General features: G+C 38.0%; 1 protein-coding gene across 5 annotated transcripts in view; it reads right to left on the minus strand.

Annotated features, from left to right (window-relative positions):
* The window catches only part of LOC126365961 (zinc finger protein ZFP2-like), a 155,069-nt gene that overhangs the window by 70,734 nt on the left and 58,443 nt on the right, over positions 1 to 25,892 (minus strand). For all 5 annotated transcript variants that reach the window (XM_050008753.1, XM_050008752.1, XM_050008756.1 and 2 more), the window contains exon 6: positions 4,287 to 4,673. In XM_050008753.1, the coding sequence (XP_049864710.1) occupies positions 4,287 to 4,673 (387 nt within the window). The remainder of the gene's footprint in view (positions 1 to 4,286; positions 4,674 to 25,892) is intronic.

The raw sequence follows: 25,892 nt of genomic DNA on the forward strand, positions 1-25,892 counted from the left end.
ATGCCTCAACCTTTGTTAGTCCCAGGCCTTCACCCACCTATCCCCTTCCCTGCTCCCACTCCAGTGCTGCATAGTCTCCTATTCCACGAACACACCTATTTATCTTTGTCCCCACCTCTACTTCTCTCCTTTTCCACTCCCCCCCCCCCCCCCCAAACTCCAAACTGCCTGACTGCCCTATCCAGACCCTAACACCTCCCTGCATGCTCCCAAATGCAGCACTACACCTTCCCCAACACCTACCCTGCCCCCACCCCTGCCTCTTCTTACACCCATCACCAACAGATTGCTTCTCATATCAAGAGCACAAGCACAGCGGCCATGTGCTTGTGTGTGTGTGTGTGTGTGTGTGTGTGTGTGTGTGTGTGTGTGTGTGTGTGTGAGAGAGAGAGAGAGAGAGAGAGAGAGAGAGCGCCCTTGAGCTGTCTGCACACACATGATGTCACACACTACATTATCATTATGTTACAGCATGAAGCTGACATCCAGTATCCATGGGTTCAGCTGATTCAAAAAATGAATGAGTGTATTGGTTGTAGAGTTTTGTTTTCAATTTTTCCATACAGTTGTTAGGGCCCTTTTATCTCAAGGTGAATTAGTACATGATTACATAACTTGAGTGATTAATTTCATTAAATTGGATGTTAAATCGAGACTTGTCTTTAACTTTTTTGGAAAAGAGAAAGAAGAGAAATGTGCCTCTGAAACTGGATTAGCTCCCTAAATGCCACGGCCTATGGATTGTTTCCAGAACTAACCTTTCACTCTGCAGCACTGTGTGTATTGTTTTGAAATTTCCTAACCATTCTCAATATTTAAAATGACAGATAGGGGCAGAGTTTCAGCTCACTACTGCCCAGTGCCATTTGAGAGCAGCCATCAAATCAAATGTGAAGTTCATTTCCTTTTCTTTTTCAAAGATATGATTCTTGGTATGCAAGCAACATCACACACAAAAACAGAATTTTTCCAGGGCTCTGTTGGTGATAGAAAGGTGACATCGACAATTTTGGATAGCCCTTGGGCCAAGGACCATTTGTATACCAAAGAGAAGGATCGTCTTACTGTAACTATCCTGCAGTACATGGTCAAAGATTGTATATTACACAATGCCTTTGGAAATCCAGGATGGAATGTAACAATATTGAGAGAAGTGATACTCACTATATAGCAGAGATGCTGAGTTGCAGTTAGGCACAACAAAAAGACTGTCACCACACACACACACACACACACACACACACACACACACACTCTCGACTGCAGTCTCAGGCCTGTGCGTGTGTCTATTGTTGACAAAGGCCTTACTGGCCGAAAACTTTATTTGTGACAGTCTTTTTGTTGTCCCTATCTGCGACTCAGTATCTCTGCTTTATGGTGAATAGCAACTCTCCTTTTTACAATATTGTTACACTTCCTTAGGCTTAGACAGCTACACTTCCTTGGGCTTAGAGAAATGGATCAAATCAGTTGGTTCTTTTTGCATTAGATGTGGTCTGTGGTGCACCTTCAGGGGTTTATGGAGGCACCATTTAGTTCATGGATGGTTCCTGTGAAAAAAAGCCGCTTTCACCTTTTTCTCACTGTCAACACCACATTTCTAAATAAGTAACCACAGAAAATTGCTCAGACTTTAATGGTATATTTTGTAGGCATTTATTTAGAACTGCTGTCTTTGTGTTTTCAAACACCTTTATCGGTTAACAACAAACACCACCAAATCATGGCTTTTTGGTACCACAACTGAGCAGTGGATTCCAAAGAAGCTGTACACAGCAACAGGTTGTAATTTTTAAGATACATTCCTAGATCCCAATCACGAACAAACTTGAAAATTTTATTTTATATGAGAGATAGAGGTTGGATGTTACTCTATTTTTTCATGTAAAATGCCTATAAAAAACCAGTGCGAGATGAAAATGTAGTTTATAAAGTGATGTAGCACAGGAAAATAAGCTGTAAAGTGTCTCTTTTACCATCACAAGGGTTCTGGGAACCTCATGTTGCAGTACTGAAGCACATGCAAAGTTTTTGTGCACATAAAACCCAGCTCAAATGTAAAATTACTTTCATGTTACTTCAATTTCACATACATAAACTTTCAAAATTTTACTGACCTATAACCTTCTTCTCACATTTAAGTGATATGCCCTGCTGCAGCAAGGAAAAGAATGGAACCAGCCGAAAAACAGTTCTACTGAAGAACAAAAAAGGCAAATATGCTACTGTTTGAAAGACTGACTGAAAATTGGGATACCATCTGTCTCATTCTACCTTCCTCACCATCTCTAAAAATGTTCCCAAAGATTTTGGCATGCGAACATATTAACACGTTTTTATGCTGAGAGAGGAGGAGACAGTGGCAGTGGGGAAGAGATGAAAAAGTAAAAAATATAAAATGGCTCTGAGCCCTATGGGACGTAACATCTGAGGTCATCAGTCCCCTAGAACTTAGAACTACTTAAACCTAACTAACCTAAGGACATCACACACATCCATGCCCGAGGCAGGATTCGAACCTGCAACCGTAGTGGTCTCGCGGTTCCAGACTGAAGCACCTAGAACCGCTCGGCCACAAGGCCAGCAGTAAAAAATACTGGACGATAGTAGACAGTTGTTGTGGTATAGAAAGAGCGGAGGAAAGAATGGTAGTATGAGAGAAAGAGCAGGACAGAGTGGCAGTATATCATATTTGACTTTGACAGAACAGTGCTAAGAAAAGAGTGAAGGAAACAGTGTAAGTGAGAGAGGAATGAAGAGATGGAGAAAGTGGAAGTGGATGAGATCCTTTGATAATGGGAGAGAGTGATGATGACAATGAGGAAGAGACAGGTGGTGACAGTGAGAAGAAAGTGCAGTGGGAAGGACTGAATGAGGTAGTAGTAATATATGAGACAGCAAGAGGGAGACTGCAACAGAGGAGATAGGAATAGTAGGACAGAACGAAGGACACTGTAGCTGTGAGACAGTAACAAAGTGACACAAAGAGATAATGAGAATGAGATGGTCTGCATGAGTGAGTGTGTATGCAGAAGTGAGAGCGAATGGGTGTGGGCGACTTGAGTTGGGTGTAGTGAGTGTGAGCGAGTTGCAGTTAGAGAAACTTGTAGAAGTGAGAGTTGATTTGCATGTTAGAAAGAGCACAATATATTTTTGGAAAAATTTAAAAAGGTGCTGAGGAAGGTAGACAGCTAGTAGCCCACTTTACAGTCAGTCTTTTAAACAGGAGCATATTCACCTTTTTTCGTGCTCCGATTAGGAACATTTTTCTGCTGGTCAACTATTGAATCAATCTGTCATATTTTAGTACACAAACTTGAAAATCCAATCATCAAATAAGAAACACCTGTGATATAAGCACTTTCGTACACATAGCAGTTAACTTTGCCAGCCCCTTTACAATTATTTGTGCAGTTTGTCAGTAGTCACTTGCAGCAAACAAGATCTACTCAAATCAGATGTTATATAAATTTTAAGCATGAAATATAAAACAAAAGCAAACAGGAAGTGGACACTGATTTATGGTGTGCTTCCAGGTGTTCAGCTAAGTTGTTTTCATTTTATGCAATGTATTTCAACAACTGACCCAGTTGTCGTCTTCAGGTGCTAGAGAAATATACATCTGCAAATGCTGGTTGTGTACTGCTTTTCGTGCAAATGTAGTATGCCTTATGGAAAGGAGACTGTCAGAACAGTCAAGCAAAGATGCAAGGAACATAGGTGACACACCCAACTCTACAACTATACTAATCAGCCTTCACTGAGCACTGCCTTGAACATAACCATGAAATGATATGTGATGAGACCAGTATCATGGTGCACACACCAAGTTTCTGAGACAGCTTGATTAAGAAGTGCATCAAAATAAATATGGAAAACCTAATAAACAAGGGCAAACATTTCAATTTAAACAACGCGTGGGGTCTGGCACTAAATTAATTTATGGCCTCACTGACCATCATATCCACTAGATATGGAAGTGCCGAGAGAATATATGTTTCACAGAATATCAATGTGGGCTCTGAAACACTAAAGATCATTAAAGGGCATAGTGAGCATTGGGATTCAAACTCACCTATAAACAGTGGCATGAGACCAACATTAGTTCACAGTCTGGCTCCTGTAGTCCAGGCAGTGAGTACACATAACAGCACAACTCGCAGCACCTGAAGAAGATGACTGGGTTGGTTGTCGAAACATTGTGCACAAAATGGAAACATTAATTCGGTTGAACACCCGGAAGTACACCATTAGGAAGGGAGGACACAATAAAAATGAAGACTCACCTTATTTTCCTCTTGTTCACCCTGCTCCATATATTCTTCTTTATCGCCTGTCAGGTCCTCATTTCCATCGGAACCATCATTTTCTTCAATAATTTGTTCTATTACTTCACCATGATGTGCCTGGTTAGCAATATCTGTTTCAATAACTTCCATTTTGCACACTGATGGATCATTACAACTAGCAGAATCCATTTGGTCATCACTTGGTGACTGAGATACAACATGAGCACCATAATGTTCTCCATCTTCATATGCCACATTCGAATTGTGATCGGGATTCTGACTATCACTATCTTGATTTTCCATTTCAATATCCGCATTTTCACTGGGAGTTTGATCGTCCACTTGAAGACCGCCACCATGGCCATTTTCATCATAATCTTGAGACTGCGAAACAGAAAGGTGCAAATGTTGCAATTAAATTACAGATATGTATTCCATGGTTTATTAACTTTTATACACTGAAGAGCCAAAGAAACTGGTACACTTGCCTAATATCATGTAGGGCCCCCGTGGGCACACAGAAGTGCCACAACATGATGTGGCATGTACTCAACTAATGCTTGAAGTAATACTGGAGGGAACGGACACCTTCAATACTGCAAGGCTGTTCATAACTGTGTAACAATATGAGGGGTGGTGATCTCTTCTGAACAGCCCATTGCAAGGCATCCCAGATATGCTCAATAATGTTCACATCTGGGAAGTTTGGTAGCCAGTGGAAGTATTTAAACTCAGAAGAGTGTTCCTGGAGCCACTCTGTAGCAATTCTGGATATGTGGGGTGTCACATTGTCCTGCTGGAATTGCACAAGTCTGTCGGAATGCAAAATGGACATGACTAGATGCAGGTGATCAGACAGGATGCTTATGTACATGTCAACTGTCAGAGTTGTATCTAGATTAACATGAGTGCCATATCACTCCAACTGCACGTGTCCCACACCATTACAGAGCCTCCACCAGCTTGAACAGTCCCCTGCTGAGATGCAGGGTCCGTGGATTCCTGAGGTTGTCTCCATACCTGTACACGTCCATCCGCTCAATACAATTCGAAACAAGACTCATCCAACCAGGCAACATGTTTCCAGTTGTCAATAGTCTAGTGTCGGTGTTGATGGACCCAGGTAAGGAGTAAAGCTTTGTGGCATGCAGTCAGATGTTTTATTAAATGGTCACGCTGACACTTGTTGATGGCCCATCATTGAAATCTGCAGCAATTTGTGGAAGGGTTGCACTTCTGTCACACTGAACGATTCTCTTCAGTCGCTGTTGGTCCTGCTCTTGCAGGATCTTTTTCTGGCTGCAGCAATGTCAGAGATATGATGTTTTAACGGATTCCTGATATTCACAGTACACTCATGAAATGGTGGTATGGGAAAATCCCCCTTTATTGCTATCTCGGAGATGCTCGTGCACCGACTATAACACCACGTTCAAACTCACTTAAATCTTCAAAATTTGCCATTGCAGCAGCAGTACAAGGTGTTGCCGACCGCATCACTGTATTATGTCTGTTTACATATCTCTGTATTTCAATATGCCTGCCTACACCAGTTTCTTTGGCGCTTAAGTGTACACACACACACACACACACACACACACACACACACACACACACACAGTGTACATGGAACTGACCTCAAGGTCTCAAGATTGTGACTGTGTACAATGAAGATGATACCTAAGATCTGTCTCTCAACAACTCTAGAATCTATCTCTTAATAACTGTAGTTGCTCATTTTAGTTGTTTATCGATCGGCCAAAATGGGACATTTTTGCAATGTATACAATAATCTGAATGTTGTTGTGTCTACAGTACTTATTGGTCCCACGCCTTTCTAAGTATAAATTAGTAAATGGCTAAAATCATCACTCAGTTGCCCAGTCCCAACTGCTGGCTGCCTATGTAATAGCCTCCTCGAGAAACAAAATTTTGACACTCTGTTATTTTCAAAAACACTGCTGCAGAAAGTCAGCAATCAAAATAGAAGATTTGAAATTAAATATATAACAGTTTCGATTGCAAAGTCATGTTAATACAAGGTGACTGGATTAGATCATCACATGATCATCTTCAAACCTTCAAAACTATATTGATGGACAATGGCCGTACAAGGAGCAGAAATTGCTGACTAATGACAATCATTCATGCTCCATGAAGAGCCATTGTCCCTCAATATGGTTTCGAAGGTCTGACAATGCGATGATCAAAAGCAGTCATCTTGTAATAAATGTTTGTTTGGAATCTTGGCTGTTTTACAGTTAATTTAATTGATTTTCTATGTTTCACGTAATAATTGATTAAATTTAAAAATTTAAAATACTGTTGTAATCTACTCATTAAAAGGAATAATATTACATTAGAGATTTAACACAACAACACAAATATTAAAGTTAGAAACAGTTTGTGTGTCTCGAGGCAGTGTAACACAAAGCAAGCAAATTACCCATATTATAATCGTCCAGTATTTGGGAATGAAAGCACTTAGTGACTGACAACAAACTTTACACATCATTTCAAACCCTTCTCAAACTTTTTCTTAAGCACCCCACCAGAATAATGAAACGGAAAAAAATATAGTTTACTAGGTTTTTGCAGTTCATGGAGTAAGTTTGCAACATCAAGCTTCCTACCAATTCTACTCACAACACATTTTGCAGACATTGTTCACAAATACCATTGAAAGTACGTGCAAAATCATATAATTTTGACAATCTGTTTTTATGGACTATAAGACACACTTTTTTCTTTGAGAATGCTTCCAAAATTCAGTTGCATCTTATACTTGAAATTATAAAAATGTCCAGTGTTTGATTTAAAATTCCTACAATCTTAAAAATGTCCATATATTTGATGCTGTGGGAGACCTATCTCTATTTGGCAACATTGGAGTCAACTGACAGCACCAGTGCACCGATGCAACAAACATGATTTGTGGGGATTCACAAGCTTGCTAACACACTCTCCTCCCACCCTACCACCACCAATCCAGAATACTGTCTAGCCTATGATGCATCATTGCAGTCTACAGTGCCAGTGAACTTGAATTGACAGTGATATGTGTTATTGGTTACAGTACAACATTTTTGTTCATAGCTAGTTTCATAATGGTAAAAAGTATTCATATGATGCAGGCTTAAATTACAAGTAACAGCATATGCAGAAGAACATGGAAATAGAGTGAGCGACATTTCCACCCTCCATCAACAGAAAAAAACCATTTGCTGTTGGCGGTCTATTAAAGAAGAACTGAAAAAAAATGAGAAAGACTAAATGTGCAAATAGAGGACAGTGAAAAATGGCCAAAATTAGAGAATGACGAATTGAAATGGATTCAAGAACACTGCCAGAATGGCACTGGAATTAATACAAAAGTGATTCAAATACACACTCTTACACTAACATAACAGATTTTAAGGGTTGAATTGGTTGGTGTTACAGGTTTATGGAGCATCATGGACTTAGAATGTGAAGAAAAGCCAAAATATCTCAGAAAATTCCACAAGAGTAAGAAAAGAAAATATTATATTTCCATCATTTTATTATTCAGCATAAAAAAAATTAGCATGGAACTAAGCCAAATAGTGAATATGAATGAAACTCCTCAGACATTTTATGTGCCAACTAACAGAATTGTTGCCATGCTAAAACTCCATGTATAAAAACAAGTGGACATGAAAAAATGCACTACACTGTTGCTCTTTCATGTTGTGCTGATGGTGCTAAACTTTATCCAATAATCATTTTCAAGGGCAAAGCAGTGCCAAAACCTTCTGAAATACTACCAGGTGTTGTTCACATACATGACAAGTGTTGGATGGATGAGACTCGTATAAAATTATAGATTAACAAAGTGTGGGAGAGAAGGAAAGATGGTAGATCGGTTTAGCAGTCATCTGAAAAATTCTGTGAAAGAGGAATGAGACAGAGAAATACAGAGCCTGCTGTTATTATGGGGGACTTACTTCACCGTAACCTCTTGATGTCTCAATAAATAAATCATTTAAAGTATATATGAGAGAGGAAGGGAACAAATGGGTGATGGATGAAACCCAACATGAATTCACACCAAAGGGGGCTTTAAATGGCATACAATCAAACAAGTGAGTCAGTGGATGAAACAGTCTTAGTCCAGAGTGAGAGAAAATATTACTGTGAAATCTTTCAAGAAGTGCAGCATAAGTAACGCTCTCGATGGCAGTGAAGACCATCTTACATATGCAGGAACAATGATGATGATGATGATGATGAAGAAGAATAAGGTTCAGATGACGATTTTCAGGAATTTTAAAGGTCTGCTTGGTTTTATAAATTACGGATTTTTTGTTTTGTTTTGGTCTGGCTTCACAGTCTAACAATAATAATACTAAAAATGTTATTTTTTAAACACTGCTTAAAAATTAAGGTGCACCTTATAGTTCATAGCATCTCATAGTCCATAAAATATGGCAGTTCAGGAGTTTACATAAACACTGACAGGCATGAAAAACTAGCTTCGCTTAAAATGGGGTGCAAATTACCCGGACTATACTCATCCAGTGTTTGATAATAAAGGCACTTGGCTACTTCTAATAGACTTTAAACATAATCTGTAAAGCAATCTGGCATTTGAAGCTGTTTTATACATGGGAGTTGATTATTTAATGAATTGGAGGTGGGGACCTTCTCTGATGGGGATATCACCATGTACATTAAAGGAGCAAACTACACAGACAGGTGTAAGTATAGTGAAAGGCGAAACAGAGTACTGTCGAAAGTAGGAAAAAAAATGCAAGTTGTATGAGGCACATTTATATGGCCTATGTGTTAGAGAATACTACTTCCTCATAAAATGTTGAACATGTTAAATATTATGAATAACACTAAGTAAGGCAGCCTGAGAGATTAATCAGCATAATGATGCGCACACAAATACATACCATTGAGCCATCAAACATTTTACTCACTGAATTAATTTTGAATAGTTAGCTCCGGCTTCCTGCTATGATATTTCAGCACAGAGCCATCTTCAGGAGTACATTGGTGAAGTGAAGGTACACTACATTTAAGATTATATAATATATGTATGGGAAGTAAATATAAACCGCTGCACCCTGACCAATGTCTTAAATTAATATATACAGCCTCTTTTTTAAATTATCAGTCTTCTAACTGGTTTGATATGGCCCGCCATGACCCCCTCTCCAGTACGAACCTCTTCATCCCAGACTAGCACTTGCACCCAATGTCCTCAAGTATATGTTGGAAGTACTCCAATCTGCATTTTCCTCAGCAGTTTTTACCCTCTACAGCTTCATCTAATACCATGGAGGTTACTCCCTGATGTCTTAACACAAGTTGTATCATCTTGTCCCTTCTTCCTGCAAGTGTTTTCGATATGTTCCTTTCTTCATTGATTCTGCAGAGAACCTCCTCATTTCTTGTCTTATCAGGCCACACAATTTTCAACATCCTTCTGTAGCGCCATGTCTACAGTGCTTTGATTCCCTTTTGTTCTGCACGATTCACTACTATAAAATGCTCTTAGAAATGTTTTCCTTGATTTAGGGCTTTTGTTTGATATCAGTAGACTTCTCTTGGCCACGTATGCCATCTTTTTCTGTGCTAGTCAGCTTTTTTATGCACTCCTTGCTACATCTGTCATTGGCTATTTTGCTTGCAAAGTAGGAGAATTCCTTAACTTTGTCTACTTTGTGATCATCAATTTTGATGTTAAGTTTCTCACTGTTATCATTCCTGCTACTTCCCATTACTTTGGTCATTTTGCTGTTTACACTCAATCCATATTCTGTACTCATAAGAATGTTCATTCCACTCAACAGATCTGTAATTCTTCATCACTTTTACTGAGGATTGTAATAAAAGCATAGCAATTATTATACAGAAACACAGTAGCTGAAAATGATTTCTTTGGTGAAGCTTAAAGCAAGAAAATGCATTTTACTTAGTAACAAATGCTCTCTCTGATTGTGATGCACAGTTAGTTAGGATAGATAAGATAGTGCCTTACGGTGTGGATACTCCTCTGTGGAAATGTATTATAATAATTAACAACTCCAGGACCAATTTTTTAAGAACAGTTTACAAGAGATGACATGGGATGAAATATACAGTGACCCAAATGCTAACATAAAATTTAATCTATTACAAGATAAATCCAAAACTTTATTAAATGTAGCTTTTCACAAAAACCAATCAAAAAGGACACTGAACAGCCATGCAAAAACCATGGATTAGTCAAGGGATTGAAGTAGCTTGTGAAAGGAAAAGGGAAATGTATCTGTTAAGGGGAGCCGGAACGATGAAAATGACAAAATTAACATTTTGTTTGTTTGTTTTTTTTTTCCTTTATTATAAAATTATTTGGAGTTTTCTGAATAAAACACATCAAGTTTCACCCTTATAAGTGAATTCTAAGTGTGGTTTTTTATCACTGCAAAGATCACGCGCCACATAAACGGTAGTAGCAACTTGGTGTGTCACCTCTGACGGTGCTGCTCGCTGGTTGCTGGTTGCAAGCAGGGTATCTTGGCGAAATTAGAGAGTGTTTTGTTTTCCAACATTGTATGGCTCTATCTCTGTGACAATTGACTGTTCATACCGGTAAACATAAATGCTATACAATGTGTGTTAACTTGTGGAGTTTGCTTTGTGTTGTTTAGCTGTTCAATTTTGTGTATTTGACGGATATTGCTCATACCTGTTTTACTTATTTGGTTTGTGGATATCAATATGCCCCGTTTCAGCAATTGAGTGCTTAAGAAATGGCACAATGAGTGTAAGAAGAAATCTTCTGTTGTTTCAAAGGCAGATGCTGCTCAGACTGCTTCACCGACTACCCCAAATGAATGTGACAGAACTTCTTCCAGTAAGAAACTTTGTGACTGCAAAGAAATACTTGAAAACTATGAAAGTGACAGTAATGATGTGAATGAAATAATTAACATTTCCTTGCTCTCTAATATTTTGAAACATAACGTATTATGCCAAGTTTGCAAAGAAAGAGGACTGGAATTGAAAATAACTTCATGTTACTGAAGTGTAACAAATGTGCTGCAGAAGTTTCAGTTTCTAATTCTAACAGTATTCCTCATAGTGGTAATAGTGGAAAGAAGGTGTATGATATAGATGTTAGGCTAGTGTACGGTTTGCGTTGCATTGGCAAGGGTAGTGCTGCAGGGACAATGTTACGTGGAATTATGAACTTGACAAAACCACCAACCATGTTTGGATTTTATAATGAATTGGTGGGATCTTCTGCTGAAGATATTGCTCAAGTAACAATGAGGAAAGTAGTTGAAGAAGCTGTGACAGATAATGGGGATTGTAGATATTTAACTGTTGCTTTAGATGGATTATGGCAACGTAGAGGTCATAAATCTCCAAATGGAGTTGTGACAGCTACCAGAAGAGACAGTTGCAAAGTAACTAATGTTGCTATTCTCTCGAAACATTGTGGATGTAAGGGCAATACCAAGGACGAACATAGTGAAAGTTGTGAAGCAAATTTTCATGGCACGAGTGGAGCATTGGAAGTAGAGGGAGTGAAAGCAATTTTTCCAGATCACAGGAGCGGTATAATGTATGATACACTAACTACCTACGAGATGATGATTCTAAGGGATATAAAGCTGTAGAGGAACTCAAACCTTATGGCAATGAAATTCATATTAGAAAACAGGAGTGCATTGGACATGTGCAGAAGCGCATGGGGGCTCGCTTGCGCAAACTAAAGCAGACATTAGGATCCCAGAAGCTTAGTGATGGTAAGACCCTCGAAGGAAGAAGAAGATTGATAGATGAAGCAATTGATAGATGGCTGAGGTATTATGGGTGTGCAATTAGGCAAAATACAAGAAGAATTGAGCATATGAGAAGAGCAGTATGGGCATTATTTTTTCATACTGCATCAACAAATGAGCACCCACAACATGCACTGTGCCCCACAGGTGATGACTCATGGTCTAAGTACCAATCAGGAAAGGAATATGCCCATAAAAACAGTTTGCCAAATGCTGTAATTGATGTAATAAGACCACATTCAGAGATTTATCACAGCCAAGTTTATTGGAAAAGTATTTACACGGGAAAACACAAAATCCAAATGAAAGTGTAAATAATTTAATTTGGATTAGGATTCCCAAATGAGTATTTGTACAGATAAAAACATTGCACTTTGGAGTGTATGATGCAGTGGCAACATACAATGAAGGAAACATTATCACATGTGATGTGCTGAAACGTTTAGGTTTCCAACCAGGACACAACACCATTTCCACAATGCATCCAATTGATGAAGAAAGACTAAGAGTTGCAGGAAGAAGAGACAAAAGCCTACAACATGCAGCAAAAGGAAACTAACACTGGAAAAAGAAGAGTATGCTGATAATCCATCATATGGGACAGGAATGTATTAAAAAAACCTTGGAAGCCATTTCCTGTAACTTTAAAATTTTCATCTTTGGGGAACATTTTCTCAAACACTGCTAACAGTATATCAATGAAATTTATACACAATATCATTTACTTCTTTTCATTCATTTTTATAACAAATTGTAAAAAAAATATTGTATAATTCAAGAGTTATAGAAAAAAGTGCAATATTTTAGAGAAAAATAAGGATGTTTTAAAAAAATGTAAAACAAAAACCAATAAATATTTCTACATGTGGCATTATAACTTTGTGGAGAAATATTCACTGAACATGTAGTCCAAATTTCAGAGCAATATGTTTAATGATTTTAGAAAAAATGTTCCTCCTATTTGCTAAAATTAACATGGAGGAGATGGATCGTTCCAGATCCCCTTTACAAGAACAAGTAGAGGTCCTGAAGCAGTTGCACACTACAAAAACTACCAAAAATTATTAATAAAAGTTATTAAAACATTAAGACATTGACATCATGTCAGAAATCAATAATTCCAACAACAAAGGCTATATGGAATGTAACGAAACCAGAGACAGGACACTCAGTCACAGAACAGGATAACAACACTAGTGAACTGAATGGAATGGCTATAAACGATGAGTCATAGGTAGCAAATACAATAATTTCTTGAATATAGTCATAAATATAGTGACAAACAGTTCAAGGGAAAAATCACAGAAGTATGTTGAAAATGCAAGTCTCATAAAATTCAATCATATGAATGTATCACCAACTTCTCCATTTGAAATTATGAAAATTATATTCTCCCAAAAATAAAAACTCATGTAGTGTTGATGGTGTTTCCAATAGAGTGCCACAGATTTGTTCCCACATAATAAGCCCTGTCTTATCTGAAATATGTAATGCATCACTTACTCATAGTATTTTTTCAGAGAGACTGAAATATACCATTGTTAAACCCCTCTTTCAGGAAGGTGATACGGGAAACGCCAATAACTACCGACCTGTTTCACTGCCGACATCATTTTCTACACTTTTTCAGAAGGTGACGAGCTACAGTAACATCCTCAGCAAATCGCATTTTGTTTTTTCTGAAGAGGTACTCTACTGAGAATGCCATTTATATGTACAGTTGCCTAATTTTGCAATCACTGAATAATAAAATGGCATTGGTTGGTATTTTCTGTAATCTATATAAGGCATTTGACTATGTAAATCATAGTACTCTCCTAGATGAATCCAAGTTTTATTGGAACTGATGGTGTAGCCAACCAACGGAGAATGTCATATCTAACAAAAAGAATGCATGAAGTTGTACTTAGTAATTTGCAGTCCGCGGACATTATTCTGTGGGTGCTCCTCAAGGCTCAGCCCTGAGTCCACTACTGTTCCTCATGTATGTAAACAATCTTCAGTCTGGCATACTAGCACAATTAGTTCTTTTTGCAGATGATACTAGTATTGTAATGAATCCAAGCATACATACAGAAATAGAAGGAATGGTGAACAATGTTCTGTAAAGTATCACTGACTGGTTTTCTGTGAATGGTCCCACCGACAATTTTAAAAGGACACAACATACCCAGTTCTGCACCTCTTGGGTTGCTACACTAATGATAAGTGTAACACATGGTGAGCAAATAATAAACATATTATACTGAACTGAGGACAACTACAGTCAAATGAACACATATCTTTTAAGAAGGCAAAAAACACTGCTCGGGCTGTGTACAAAGTTTTTTTTTTTATTTATTAAAACAATGACAGGTACCAAGCCATCCTCAGGTGATACAAACAGTGTCTAAAACATCATTTTATGCTGCCCCAAAGTCTCTTCCCATCCTTCACATCACTGATAAATTAAAATCTGCTAAAATCATTTGACAAATTGATAAAAAGTGGGGTCTCATATTATATCAGCTATAGGCAATACAGGCATAAGGAATACTGAACAGTTCAGCTTTATAGCCATGTTCTATCCTTCATATGTTATTTACACATTTCAGTCAATCCCTAACTGTAATAAATCTGATAATATCTTTCTACCTTTTGAATACTAGCAATCCTTGTATATTAATATAGTTGCATTTATTCTCAGTAATAATTATTTATCTCATTATGTTTTACACGCCCATTTGTCACACCACAGTCATTCTATACAGAAACATTCGATTCAGTTTGTGAATACGTAAAGGAAAAAATACACTGTCTGACAAAAAAACTGAAGTACCCTGTATCCCATGTTAGGGGTGGCCTCCAGAACTGTGGAAGGCAACGGACTACCACTGCAGATTATCTTCCCTACATAATGCAGTCTCCATTTTATGCACAAAAATGGCTTCCCCTCGTGTTAAATCAGTACGCGGAAGTAAAATAGTCCCACAATCGTACCTCTGGGGGTGGGGTGAGGGACTTGAACGGGGGCAAAAAATCAAAACGAGAATTGGTACATGGTATGTTAAAAACTCTGCTGCAAGCAGGAAAACTAGAGACCCTTGCAAGAGAGATGGAAAAGAATCATATGGACCTCGTAGAAGTTGCTGAGGTTAAGATGGAATGGATGTGGAGAGTTACAATCAGATGAATATGTATTGTACTACTCAGGAGGAGAAGTAAAAGGAATGAATGGAGTAGGAATGATTATGATAAAGGCATTGGCTAAATGTGTGGAATACGAGGACTATGCAAATGACCAGGTTTTTGGTATAAGGCTGAAATGAGCACAAAAAAATTTAATGATTGTCCAGGTGTATATGCCACCTTCAGAACAAGATGACCAAATTGTAGAGGAAACATACAATGTAATAGAGAGAATAATGGAGGGGGGAAAAAATCTGTGAAATAGTAATGGAATGCAATTGTAGGAAAAGGGATAGAGAGAAACTTGTAGGCAGTCATGGTCTTGGAATGAGAAATGATACAGATGAATGGCTAATTGACTTCTGCAGGGAAAGGCAGCTGATAGTGGCAAATACATGGTTCAAGAACCACAAGAGGCGGCCCTACACTTGGAAATAATCAGTGGATAAATACAGAAATCAAATCAATTTTATACTGGTAGAAGAAAGATATAGGAATGGAATCAACAAGATGCACACATTACCAGGTGCAGATATTAATAGCGACCACAACTTACTTATGGCTGAAAAAGAAATAAGAACGAAAATACTGAAAAAGGCGACCATGGTGAAGAAGTAGGATCTAGAGAAGATCCAACAAATAACAAATTACAGAAACGCTGTCACTTGAGTTTCTAAACATATTACAAAACAAAGAACCACCGGATAATGTCAACGAGTACTGGAATATGTTGAAAAAAGGAATCATTAGGACAGGACAGTAAAATATAGGATATGTAAAATGGAAAAGGGGAAAAAACCCATGGATCACACAAGAAATTATTTCTAAGATGGAGTAGCGAAGAAAATTTAAAAACAAGAACACTGAAAATACAAGAAAGATGTACTGAAGGTTAAATATGAATTGTGAAGAGAAGCAGAGCAGGCTAGGAAAAAACGGCTAAAAGAGGAATGCGATGCAACTGAAGGACTGGACAGGAAGGGAAGATACGACTTACTACACAACAGAGCAAAGACTATGACATCGTATCAAAAACAGAGCAGGAAGTACTACTATGGAAATTTTGAGTAAAGGTGACGAAGCAGTGTACAAAAATCGTGGCGATATCCTCCAGAGATGGGAAGAATATCTACAAGAGCTATACGACACAGATTGCACACCAGAAATTCTGGAACTTGAATCACTCAACAGTGACAGTAAGGATGAGAAAGGACCAACCATCATAATGGAAGAAGTAAAGTCTGACATAGCTGCAATCAAAAATGACAAAGCGGTAGGTACAGATACGATACTGGGAGAAATATTAAAATGCTTCAACCAAGATGAAATAAGAGAAATATTGAGGTTATGTAATAAAATATATGACAGTGGTGAATGGCCTGAGGACAATCTGACAACAGTAATGATTCCATTACCAAAAAAACAAGGAACCAAGAAATGCACTGAGCACAGGACTATCGCCTCATTTCATATGCAGCCAAAGTAATGTTAAGAAGAGACCTTAAGAAGGAAGCAATGGATCGCAGAAAATGGAGAGGCAAAGGACCTGCTACTATAGCACCAATGGTGGTGATGTCATCGGTGAGTTTGTAAATGGTTAGAGTTGCAATTTTCTGCGACAGGTAGAACAACCGCCAAATGTATTAGTGTTGTTTGTGGTTAGTGTTTTTACCATGCCCGGTGGGGTATACAATGGGCATTAACAGCGGCAGATGTTGAGGAAACACTGTAAAGGGCACAGTGAGATAGCATTATCAGCACCTGACAGTGTTTGAAACAGACCACCTTGGATATGTGAGGAATTCGGATACAATGAAGATCTGATGTTTGACTGCATAGGAATATGAGGACAGACATACTTATCACCAATATTCTGGTCAACCATGTATGACTACCATAAGGGAAGATTGCTGTATTTGGGCAGGAAGCACATCGTAACCCCTTCATACCTGCGCCTGTCATCCAAAACAAATAATGGACTCCCTACAACATTCTGTGTTTCTGAGTCATCCTAGACCATTTATCGGAGACTTGCAGCAACAAAATCGGGAATTCCAGTCGCTTGTGTAGTCTGCTGTTAAAACCAGAACATGAACAGGTGATCATTGTCAGCTGGGTGGCCACCAGGGGAGAGATCACCTTCTCCCCATGTTTTGGAGAAGTACAGAGTGTTACTCCCAGTCTCACGGCATATAGGACCACTGAGCACAACTTCAGGTGGTAGTGATTGAGGGAACCCTGATGGTGCAACGCTGTCATGGGCAGACAGTATTGTGGTGCCATTTTTCAACAGGACAATGCTCAAAACCTATGAAGTTTGTGTGTGATGTTAAATTACTCAAATGCCCAGCAAGATCCCTAGATCTTTCCATGGTAGAATATGTATAGTAGCAAGTTGGACATCAACTCTGTTCCAGTGCAAGTATATCAAGAACTAGTTACAGCAGTTTTGTGCCATATTTCCTCAGGATGAGGTACAACAGCTTCATGGCACCCTTCACAATTGAACCAGATATGTATGCAGGCCAGAGGGTGTGCAGTACCATCCTGATAAGTTTTTTGTGAATATGTACCTTCAAAAAATAATACCGGAATGTTGCCATCATTAATATCTAAATCTGCTGATAAGATGAGTGGCCTAGTAATGGTACCAATTGTGTTGAAACCAGATTACGAAGCCTCCGAGTACGATGAAGTCCCTGTCAAGTTTTACACAGTATTTTCTAGTAAATTAGCTCCAAACATGATGACAATTTGCTATACATCCAGTGAGTAGAGATATTCTCTGTGATTGGGAGAGAGCATACATCACACCCATCAACAGAAAGGAAGTAGAACACATTCACAGGACTACCAATATATCACTCACACCTATTTATAGCAAAATCATAGAATATATTCTCAGTTTAAATATTAGAACTTATGTGGGAAAAATTAACCTCCTCCATGAAAGTCAGCACTAATTTAGAAAACAATGACCGTGGAAAACTCAAGTCATTCTCTTCACAGAGTAAACCTTGGTTCCATGTAGAGGAAAACAGGTTGATTAAAATGTCTGTAGACTTTCAAAAAGCCTTCAATTCAGTTACACATCAATATCTTCTAAAGAAAATATGTTCCTGGTTCGAAAATTTGCAATGGCTAGTTACCATGGATGAAGAGTCATCTATAGGTAAAGTAATATCTTATCTATTCCTGGGAGTTCATGTTACATATAAACAACTTAGTGGACAGTATTATTTGCAATCTCAAGCCTTCCACATATGTTGCAGTGACGTCTAGTAAGTGCTGAGAAAATATTAACTCTGTGAAAAGTCTAGCAAATATCTCTTCATGTAGAGAAATACAAAAATGAACACTTTGTCTAATGTAAAAGGATGGCATCCTTTGGTCAAAGGACAACCGAGTCACAACTAGTCAGTCATGTCATATAAACATTTGAGAGTAACATCTAGAGATATGAAGTGGAAAGACAACAATGGTAGGATACAATACCTTGGTAGAAAATTGAGAAACTGCGGTCTGTATATAAAAAAAAAGGGGCTGAATACAGAACACTTGTACAGCCTGTGAGCATTCTCAAATACGCTCAAGTGTACAAGACCCATGTAAAAGCAGATGTAAAAGGGGACCCTGAGCACACACAAAAAAGAGCAGTGTGGATTTTCCACTGGCTTGCTTTGAGTAGCAAAAGAGTGTAACAGAAATGTTCCCAAATCTAATCTGCCAGATATTTCATGAAAGACTCACACATTTCATGAGAACCCATTTCACTAAACTTTTAAGAATCACCTGTCATGGTAGAAGCCATCAGTGTTCTTCAGCACCTATTCTGTGGATATTGGACAGATAAAATTAAATAAAAAGCAGCCAGCCACAGAGGCGAACAAGCACTCACTACACTCCATCCATGAATAGACTGGGAAGAATCATTAAAACGTGATACAAAGAAGACCATCTGCCATGCATTTACTAGTGATTCACAGCATATAGGTGGCGATGTGGAAATGAATGTTAAAAAGCAAGATGAGATAAAAGCTGGTTAACCAATTATTTCTGGTGTGGATATTTACAGTACTTTATAACAACTCTTTAGATTAGTTGCTATGATTCTGTATGTATAAACGTAAGATATATGGTCATTTTGTGCTGATACCAAACTGTAAATATTCTTCTCATACATTTATTGCACCACTTTGCACCATATGGACATTAACTCAAATTTCCATCAATGCTTGGCAAGAAGTCATAGCAATATTAAAAAGGAAAACACTTCGTAATGTACTGCAAAATGTTTTGTAAAACATTGGGAAGTGTTTTGCTTTTTAATACCGTATCAATGTGTTTTCACCCACAAACTAAATTTGTGTATCTATAATTTCATTCCATGTCTCATTGTGGTCAATGCATATTGCTTATAGTTCGAATTCGGTTGTACTTCACATCACTTTCAAACATGTTCCACACACAGGTTCCCTGCAGGTGTCATATCTATCAAACAACTTGTACCTGTGTTTAACAACATTAGGAAAAGGAGAGATTGTTACTCACTGTAAAGATGACCCACTGAGTAGTAGACAGGCACAACAAAAAGACTGTTACACACTACAGCTTCCGGCCAAAGCCTTCTTCAGCAAAGAAGACAGCTTTAGCTAAAATCTGTAATGTCTAACAGGCTTTTCGTTCTGTCTGCAACTCAATGGTTCATCTCTGTAGCAAGTAGTAATCTATCCGTTTCCTAATACTGTTGATAGTCCAACCTGGATTTTCCATTGTTCCTGCATTCTGACACTTTACACTCCCAGCTGATTAGTCTTCATTATCTCTCATTGCGGACCACAGAAATACTTCATTTTTTGTGTGTTAATGTCTTACTATTTTGGCAAGATAATGCAGAAACTGCTTACACCTGATACATTTCCATGTAACTGCTCTATACAGAATCCATGCATCTATTCTGGTGAAGTCCAATATATTGCAGAACATTTGCACTGGTCATCTCTTGGACTCCTACTTTCATCCAATATTATCTAGTCATCTGGTGAAGTAATTCCACTGCATATTCTGTTTTATTTATTGGATTATATAGTTCTGGAAGACATTCTGAATCATTTCCAATTTCTATCCTTGATGAAGCATACTGGTGACAAAACTTATTATTCCTCTTGCCGTGATAAAACGGTCAACGGTATGTCTCCATGCTTCATCACAATAGTTTCAATACATGTCTTACTGATATCACTATCTCTCTTTTCTTGCTTAATGCAAAAGAGCTTTCTATCAATTGTAATTTTTTGTCACAAGCTGTAAGGCTTTTTCACTTAAACTATATCTAATTTTACACCAAAACAAACTCTCCTGTTTTGAGTCTACTTACTTTGTTCCCTTATACCATATTTTTAAAATTTCATAGTCTCTAAATCTATTTATTGACATAACATGATAGAATATTGGTCCTCAGTGTTTGGACCACAATCTAACAATTTTGATGCTCTTGAGGCGAATGAAAGCCAAAAGCACTGTGAGTTATGATGTTTCTCTTTGGAAGTGGCACTGGTCATGCTGTCTGGCAAAAAACACTTTTCCTTTGTATTCTTCCAGATGCACTGAAGATGTGATTCAAAACTACCCATCTGTTCATTCTTTTCTGGATTTCGAGTATTCCTCAACAAATTGCAAAGGTAGCCAATATCTACCTTCCCCCTCCCTGTCTTCTTCATTCACCCCAGAAAGAAATGCTGGTTTGACAAAAGAGCTTGTCTTTGTGTCTTTGTCACTGCTGTAACTTCTCTTGCCACATCACAACTATTTCACATAATTCAGTAGTCTGCAATGTAATTATCACGATCAGTTTCTACTTGTCTTTCAATTTCATTACCTTCAACTCTTGCTCTGATACTTGCTGCATATTTCCTAAATATTCTACTATGTTCATGTCTGACAGCTTAAAGCCAATTTCAATATTTGTATCACAATGTTTACAAAAGTACTCAAGGTATAGTAATACACAATAATAAGCTCAGAAGCTTCAGAATAATAAAAGTATCACATCACAACCATGTGCAATACAACTGAACATTTACAGTACTATCATTTGAGATAAGTAAGTAAAGAACCATTGAGCATTCAAAATTTCCACTGCTATGACACCAGGTATGTAGAGAGACATAAAAGCAATGACTATAGCTAATGATCTGTAATTTCTACAATGTGCAATATTTGTTGAAATGAAATAAAGATTTCAAAATGTTGATATTTTACAAAAACAAAATGGCCATAAGAGAAACAGTTCACATCAGTCAGACTGGCCACAGTTCCAGTTAACATGTCCCAGCATGTATTTGTGTGTGCATCCAACATTATATACATAGTTCTCATAATCAGTCTGAATCTTGTGAATTTATGTCCCTTAAAGATTTCATCATGATCAAGTACTATGCTCTAGTACTACGAGCTGATAAGTATGTTCCCCACAACATTAACTTTTTTTTATACTTTGCACATATCTGTGTTTTGTCTTTTGTAATCCCATATTTACCCCAAGTATACGACAACTCGGAAATAAGATTGCCGCCCCACCACCCCTTCCCAAGTTCGCTGAGAAAATTTTATTTTTACATTTTATGACTAATCAAAATTACAAACTGTTTTACTGATATGAAGTATCTGACTTAAAAGGTTAACATGATACCTATTTTAAACTATCTGATTTATTTATAACCTACATTTTGACAATACAAAGAGAAATAAAACAAACAAAAAATGGTGTAGATAAAAATTAATGCAAACCATCACCTTTGCTTACTATCTGAGTCAGTTGCCGGTGGTGTAACTATCCGTAATTGTCTTCATAATCGTCATCACTAGTATTGTTACCTGGGATGACAGTTTCACCCAACCAATGTGAGGGGAGAAAAGGGGCAGTCTACTGCTACATACAAGCTGCAGTGAAATTTATAATCATGGTCATCATAAATATTTGGCTGTTTTTTTGAATATGTCATGATTTCTAACATGATGATTAGGGTAGAACCTCACAGCACAACTGAAATTTCTGGCAGTGAAACAAGTAGCAATGAAATTTATAATCTCAGTTGTCACAAATATTTCACGGTTTCTTCTGAACATGTTGCAATTTCCGATGTTATGATTATGGTGGGACCTGAGAACAAAGCTGTTTTTTTCCAAATATGTTGTGGGTTTTGCATATATAGTGATATGAGAACTGATGATATTTTCCATCGCCTCTTGCTTTCAAACATGCAGTCTTTCCAAGGCTCTCTCACTGGTTGTGTAAAACCAGCAGCTGAAATGCCATTTTGTTCCCATCATAGCAGCACGGAGAGTGTTGACAACACTGCTGCATGAAACATGTAAATTCACCACTGGCCCCTATCTAGACTTTTACCATTTCTTGCAAAAATGTATGCAATTGTTGAGTATTTGTCCAATTAAATTCTGACTACAAATGAAAAGTCAGCAAACTCAGAAAGAGATTTAGTTGCAATCTCTGTTTCATATTTACTACAAAAATACTGTAGTCAAGGTGGTTTTTTTTCCCTTCAGGTAAATAATATATTTTGCTAAAATTTGTGTGACATTTTGCTCAAAAGAGCTAGTTAACAATTATTACTACCTCTGTGATAACTTTCTGCAATCAATCCAGAATAATAATTAACAATAAATTCTTGTTAAAAAAAGAACAGTGTCTATGCAGCACAAGGAAGTTAGAATAGATTTTAACTTCCTTGAAGCAGCATAAGGGAGCTCATCCTCTCAATATCTTTGGCATGCACGAAGCAGTCGCAACAGCAGCCAATCCATTTTACGTAGTGGATGAATAACAGTAGACTGCAGCGCTCACCCGTCTCACACTAAGTTAAATAAATAAAATGCAAATCTTTGCGAAAGGAAGAATTAAATATATCAAATGATAGTCCATTAGAGCAAAAAAACTAGCGTCAGCAATTTTGTGACACTACACATCTTTCGAAACAGTAAACTGCAGGAATCAGCCATTTCTGTTCTAGGTTTATAACAGCAGATTCAGATTTTGACCAGTAACTAGCAGTTTTTTGAAGTTATTATACATGCCCTAGTACATCTACTCCTATTGTTCAGGCTCTTGTCGCCTTAACAACAGATGAAGATGTACTAGTGCACCTATGACAACTTCAAATACTGCACCGATAATGGCTAGTTACTAGCCAAAATCTGGATCTGCTCTAATAAAGGTGGAAAGAAAATGACAACTGATTGTTTTCTTTACCATTTTGAATGTTATATCACAATCATGGAGCACATTTCACTTTCTTAATGGCAGGTAATTTGACTACACAACTCTTCCCAATTCTTCAGAATAAACCTTTTCATGATATCAATTGTCACAGCCTCATCTATAAATGTATCACAAACCCCTATATTAACCTTTGAGCAGACAAGTACACATGGCGAGAGTAGCTGTCTTCATGTTACCAAGGTGAACATGTGTGAGCAATATCACAGTTTAAACATAGTAAAATTCAGCAACAATAAAATAAACTTACATTACATGAGCCATTTAGTTAAACAATAACAAAATAAACTTGCATTCTACCACTTTGTTGCCAAATGTAACCTCACAGTTATGACCAACTCGAAGCATTAAACAGCACACTTGTATTGGATCCCTGACAACTACTTATTTGACTGCCAAATATCTGGTAAACAACTTCTTAATTGTGGGCATGTGCTGTTAGCTTGAAATCTGGGTCATTTTCTTGCACAGCTCATCAATTTGTTCTCACCTACGTCACTGTTTATTTTATATTACCGCTGTCCTTTCAGATGTATGACAACAACAACTTATCACAGCGTCAGCTCAAGCAATAATGAGGGAATAGATACAGGCTTGCAACTGTAAAACAACAATGGAATGATAAAAGACAATGTTATTTGTCATTGGCACACTTTATACACAGGCATGCCTGCTTGACGATTAATCTATTATACAAAGTAAAAACACTGACCTCAGTAGTAGTGCAAAATATTTGGTCATGTGACTATCCAGAAGTGATGAACATATTTATAGAATAAAAAATCCGCTTCAGTTGCTAGTAATTTCTTAATTTCTTGTACAACTTACTTTGAAGCATAAAGCTACATCTTCAGGTGCTACCATATAATTATGACAGTAAAAATGTGTGGCAGTCAGGCCAGTTGACACCCATGTCAAATAAAAATGTGGGAACATAGGACCAGTAACCATAGTAACTGCCTGGACAGCACAACATGGAAGCACTTCCGTATCATGCTATCCAAGTGGATGCTGTGGCTGCTTGCCCTACGCTCCCACCACGTGTTTGTTTGACATGTGTGTGACCAACCAATGACCTCTCCCACAACTGACTGCCACACATTTATGTTCCCATAATTACACCGGTACTTTGATTTTCTACATCTACATCTACATCCATACTCCGCAAGCCACCTGACGGTGTGTGGCGGAGGGTACCCTGAGTACCTCTATCGGTTCTCCCTTCTATTCCAGTCTCGTATTGTACGTGGAAAGAAGGATTGTCGGTATGCTTCTGTGTGGGCTCTAATCTCTCTGATTTTATCCTCATGGTCTCTTCGCGAGATATACGTAGGAGGGAGCAATATACTGCTTGACTCTTCGGTGAAGGTATGTTCTCGAAACTTTAACAAAAGCCCGTACCGAGCTACTGAGCGACTCTCCTGCAGAGTCTTCCACTGGAGTTTATCTATCATCTCCGTAACGCTTTCGCAATTACTAAATGATCCTGTAACGAAGCGCGCTGCTCTCCGTTGGATCTTCTCTATCTCTTCTATCAACCCTACCTGGTGCGGATCCCACACTGCTGAGCAGTATTCAAGCATTGGGCGAACAAGCGTACTGTAACCTACTTCCTTTGTTGTCGGATTGCATTTCCTTAAGATTCTTCCAATGAATCTCAGTCTGGCATCTGCTTTACCGACGATCAACTTTATATGATCATTCCATTTTAAATCACTCCTAATGAGTACTCCCAGATAATTTATGGAATTAACTACTTCCAGTTGCTGACCTGCTATTTTGTAGCTAAATGATAAGGGACCTATCTTTCTATGTATTCGCATCACATTACACTTGTCTACATTGAGATTCAATTGCCATTCCGTGCACCATGCGTCAATTCGCTGCAGATCCTCCTGCATTTCAGTACAATTTTCCATTGTTGCAACCTCTCGATACACCACAGCATCATCTGCAAAAAGCCTCAGTGAACTTCCGATGTCATCCACCATGTCATTTATGTATATTGTGAATAGCAACGGTCCTATGTTCTCCTCTTCTTAATCGACGTCTCACTTGACTTCGTCCCTTTTTCTTCCTATTGACATTTGATGTAACTGAACGAGTTATAAGGGGCATAAGAGAGAGATGGTTCGGAGTGTGTAATGATGGAGTTAAGGGAGTATTTTAGGCTGTGGCGGAGAGAGGAGACGCGAGAGAATAATTTCAGCCGCCACCTTTTCTTGTGCTACTTATAACTGTCTCATATTTTTGCATGAATTTTTCACGCACTGTATTCAGCAACAATATCGATAGTCAACATTTTAAATTCAAACACTAAATCTCTAAGAATATGCT

Source organism: Schistocerca gregaria, chromosome 4 (genome assembly GCF_023897955.1).
Source record: "Schistocerca gregaria isolate iqSchGreg1 chromosome 4, iqSchGreg1.2, whole genome shotgun sequence".
Classification (NCBI taxonomy): Eukaryota; Metazoa; Arthropoda; class Insecta; order Orthoptera; family Acrididae; genus Schistocerca; species Schistocerca gregaria.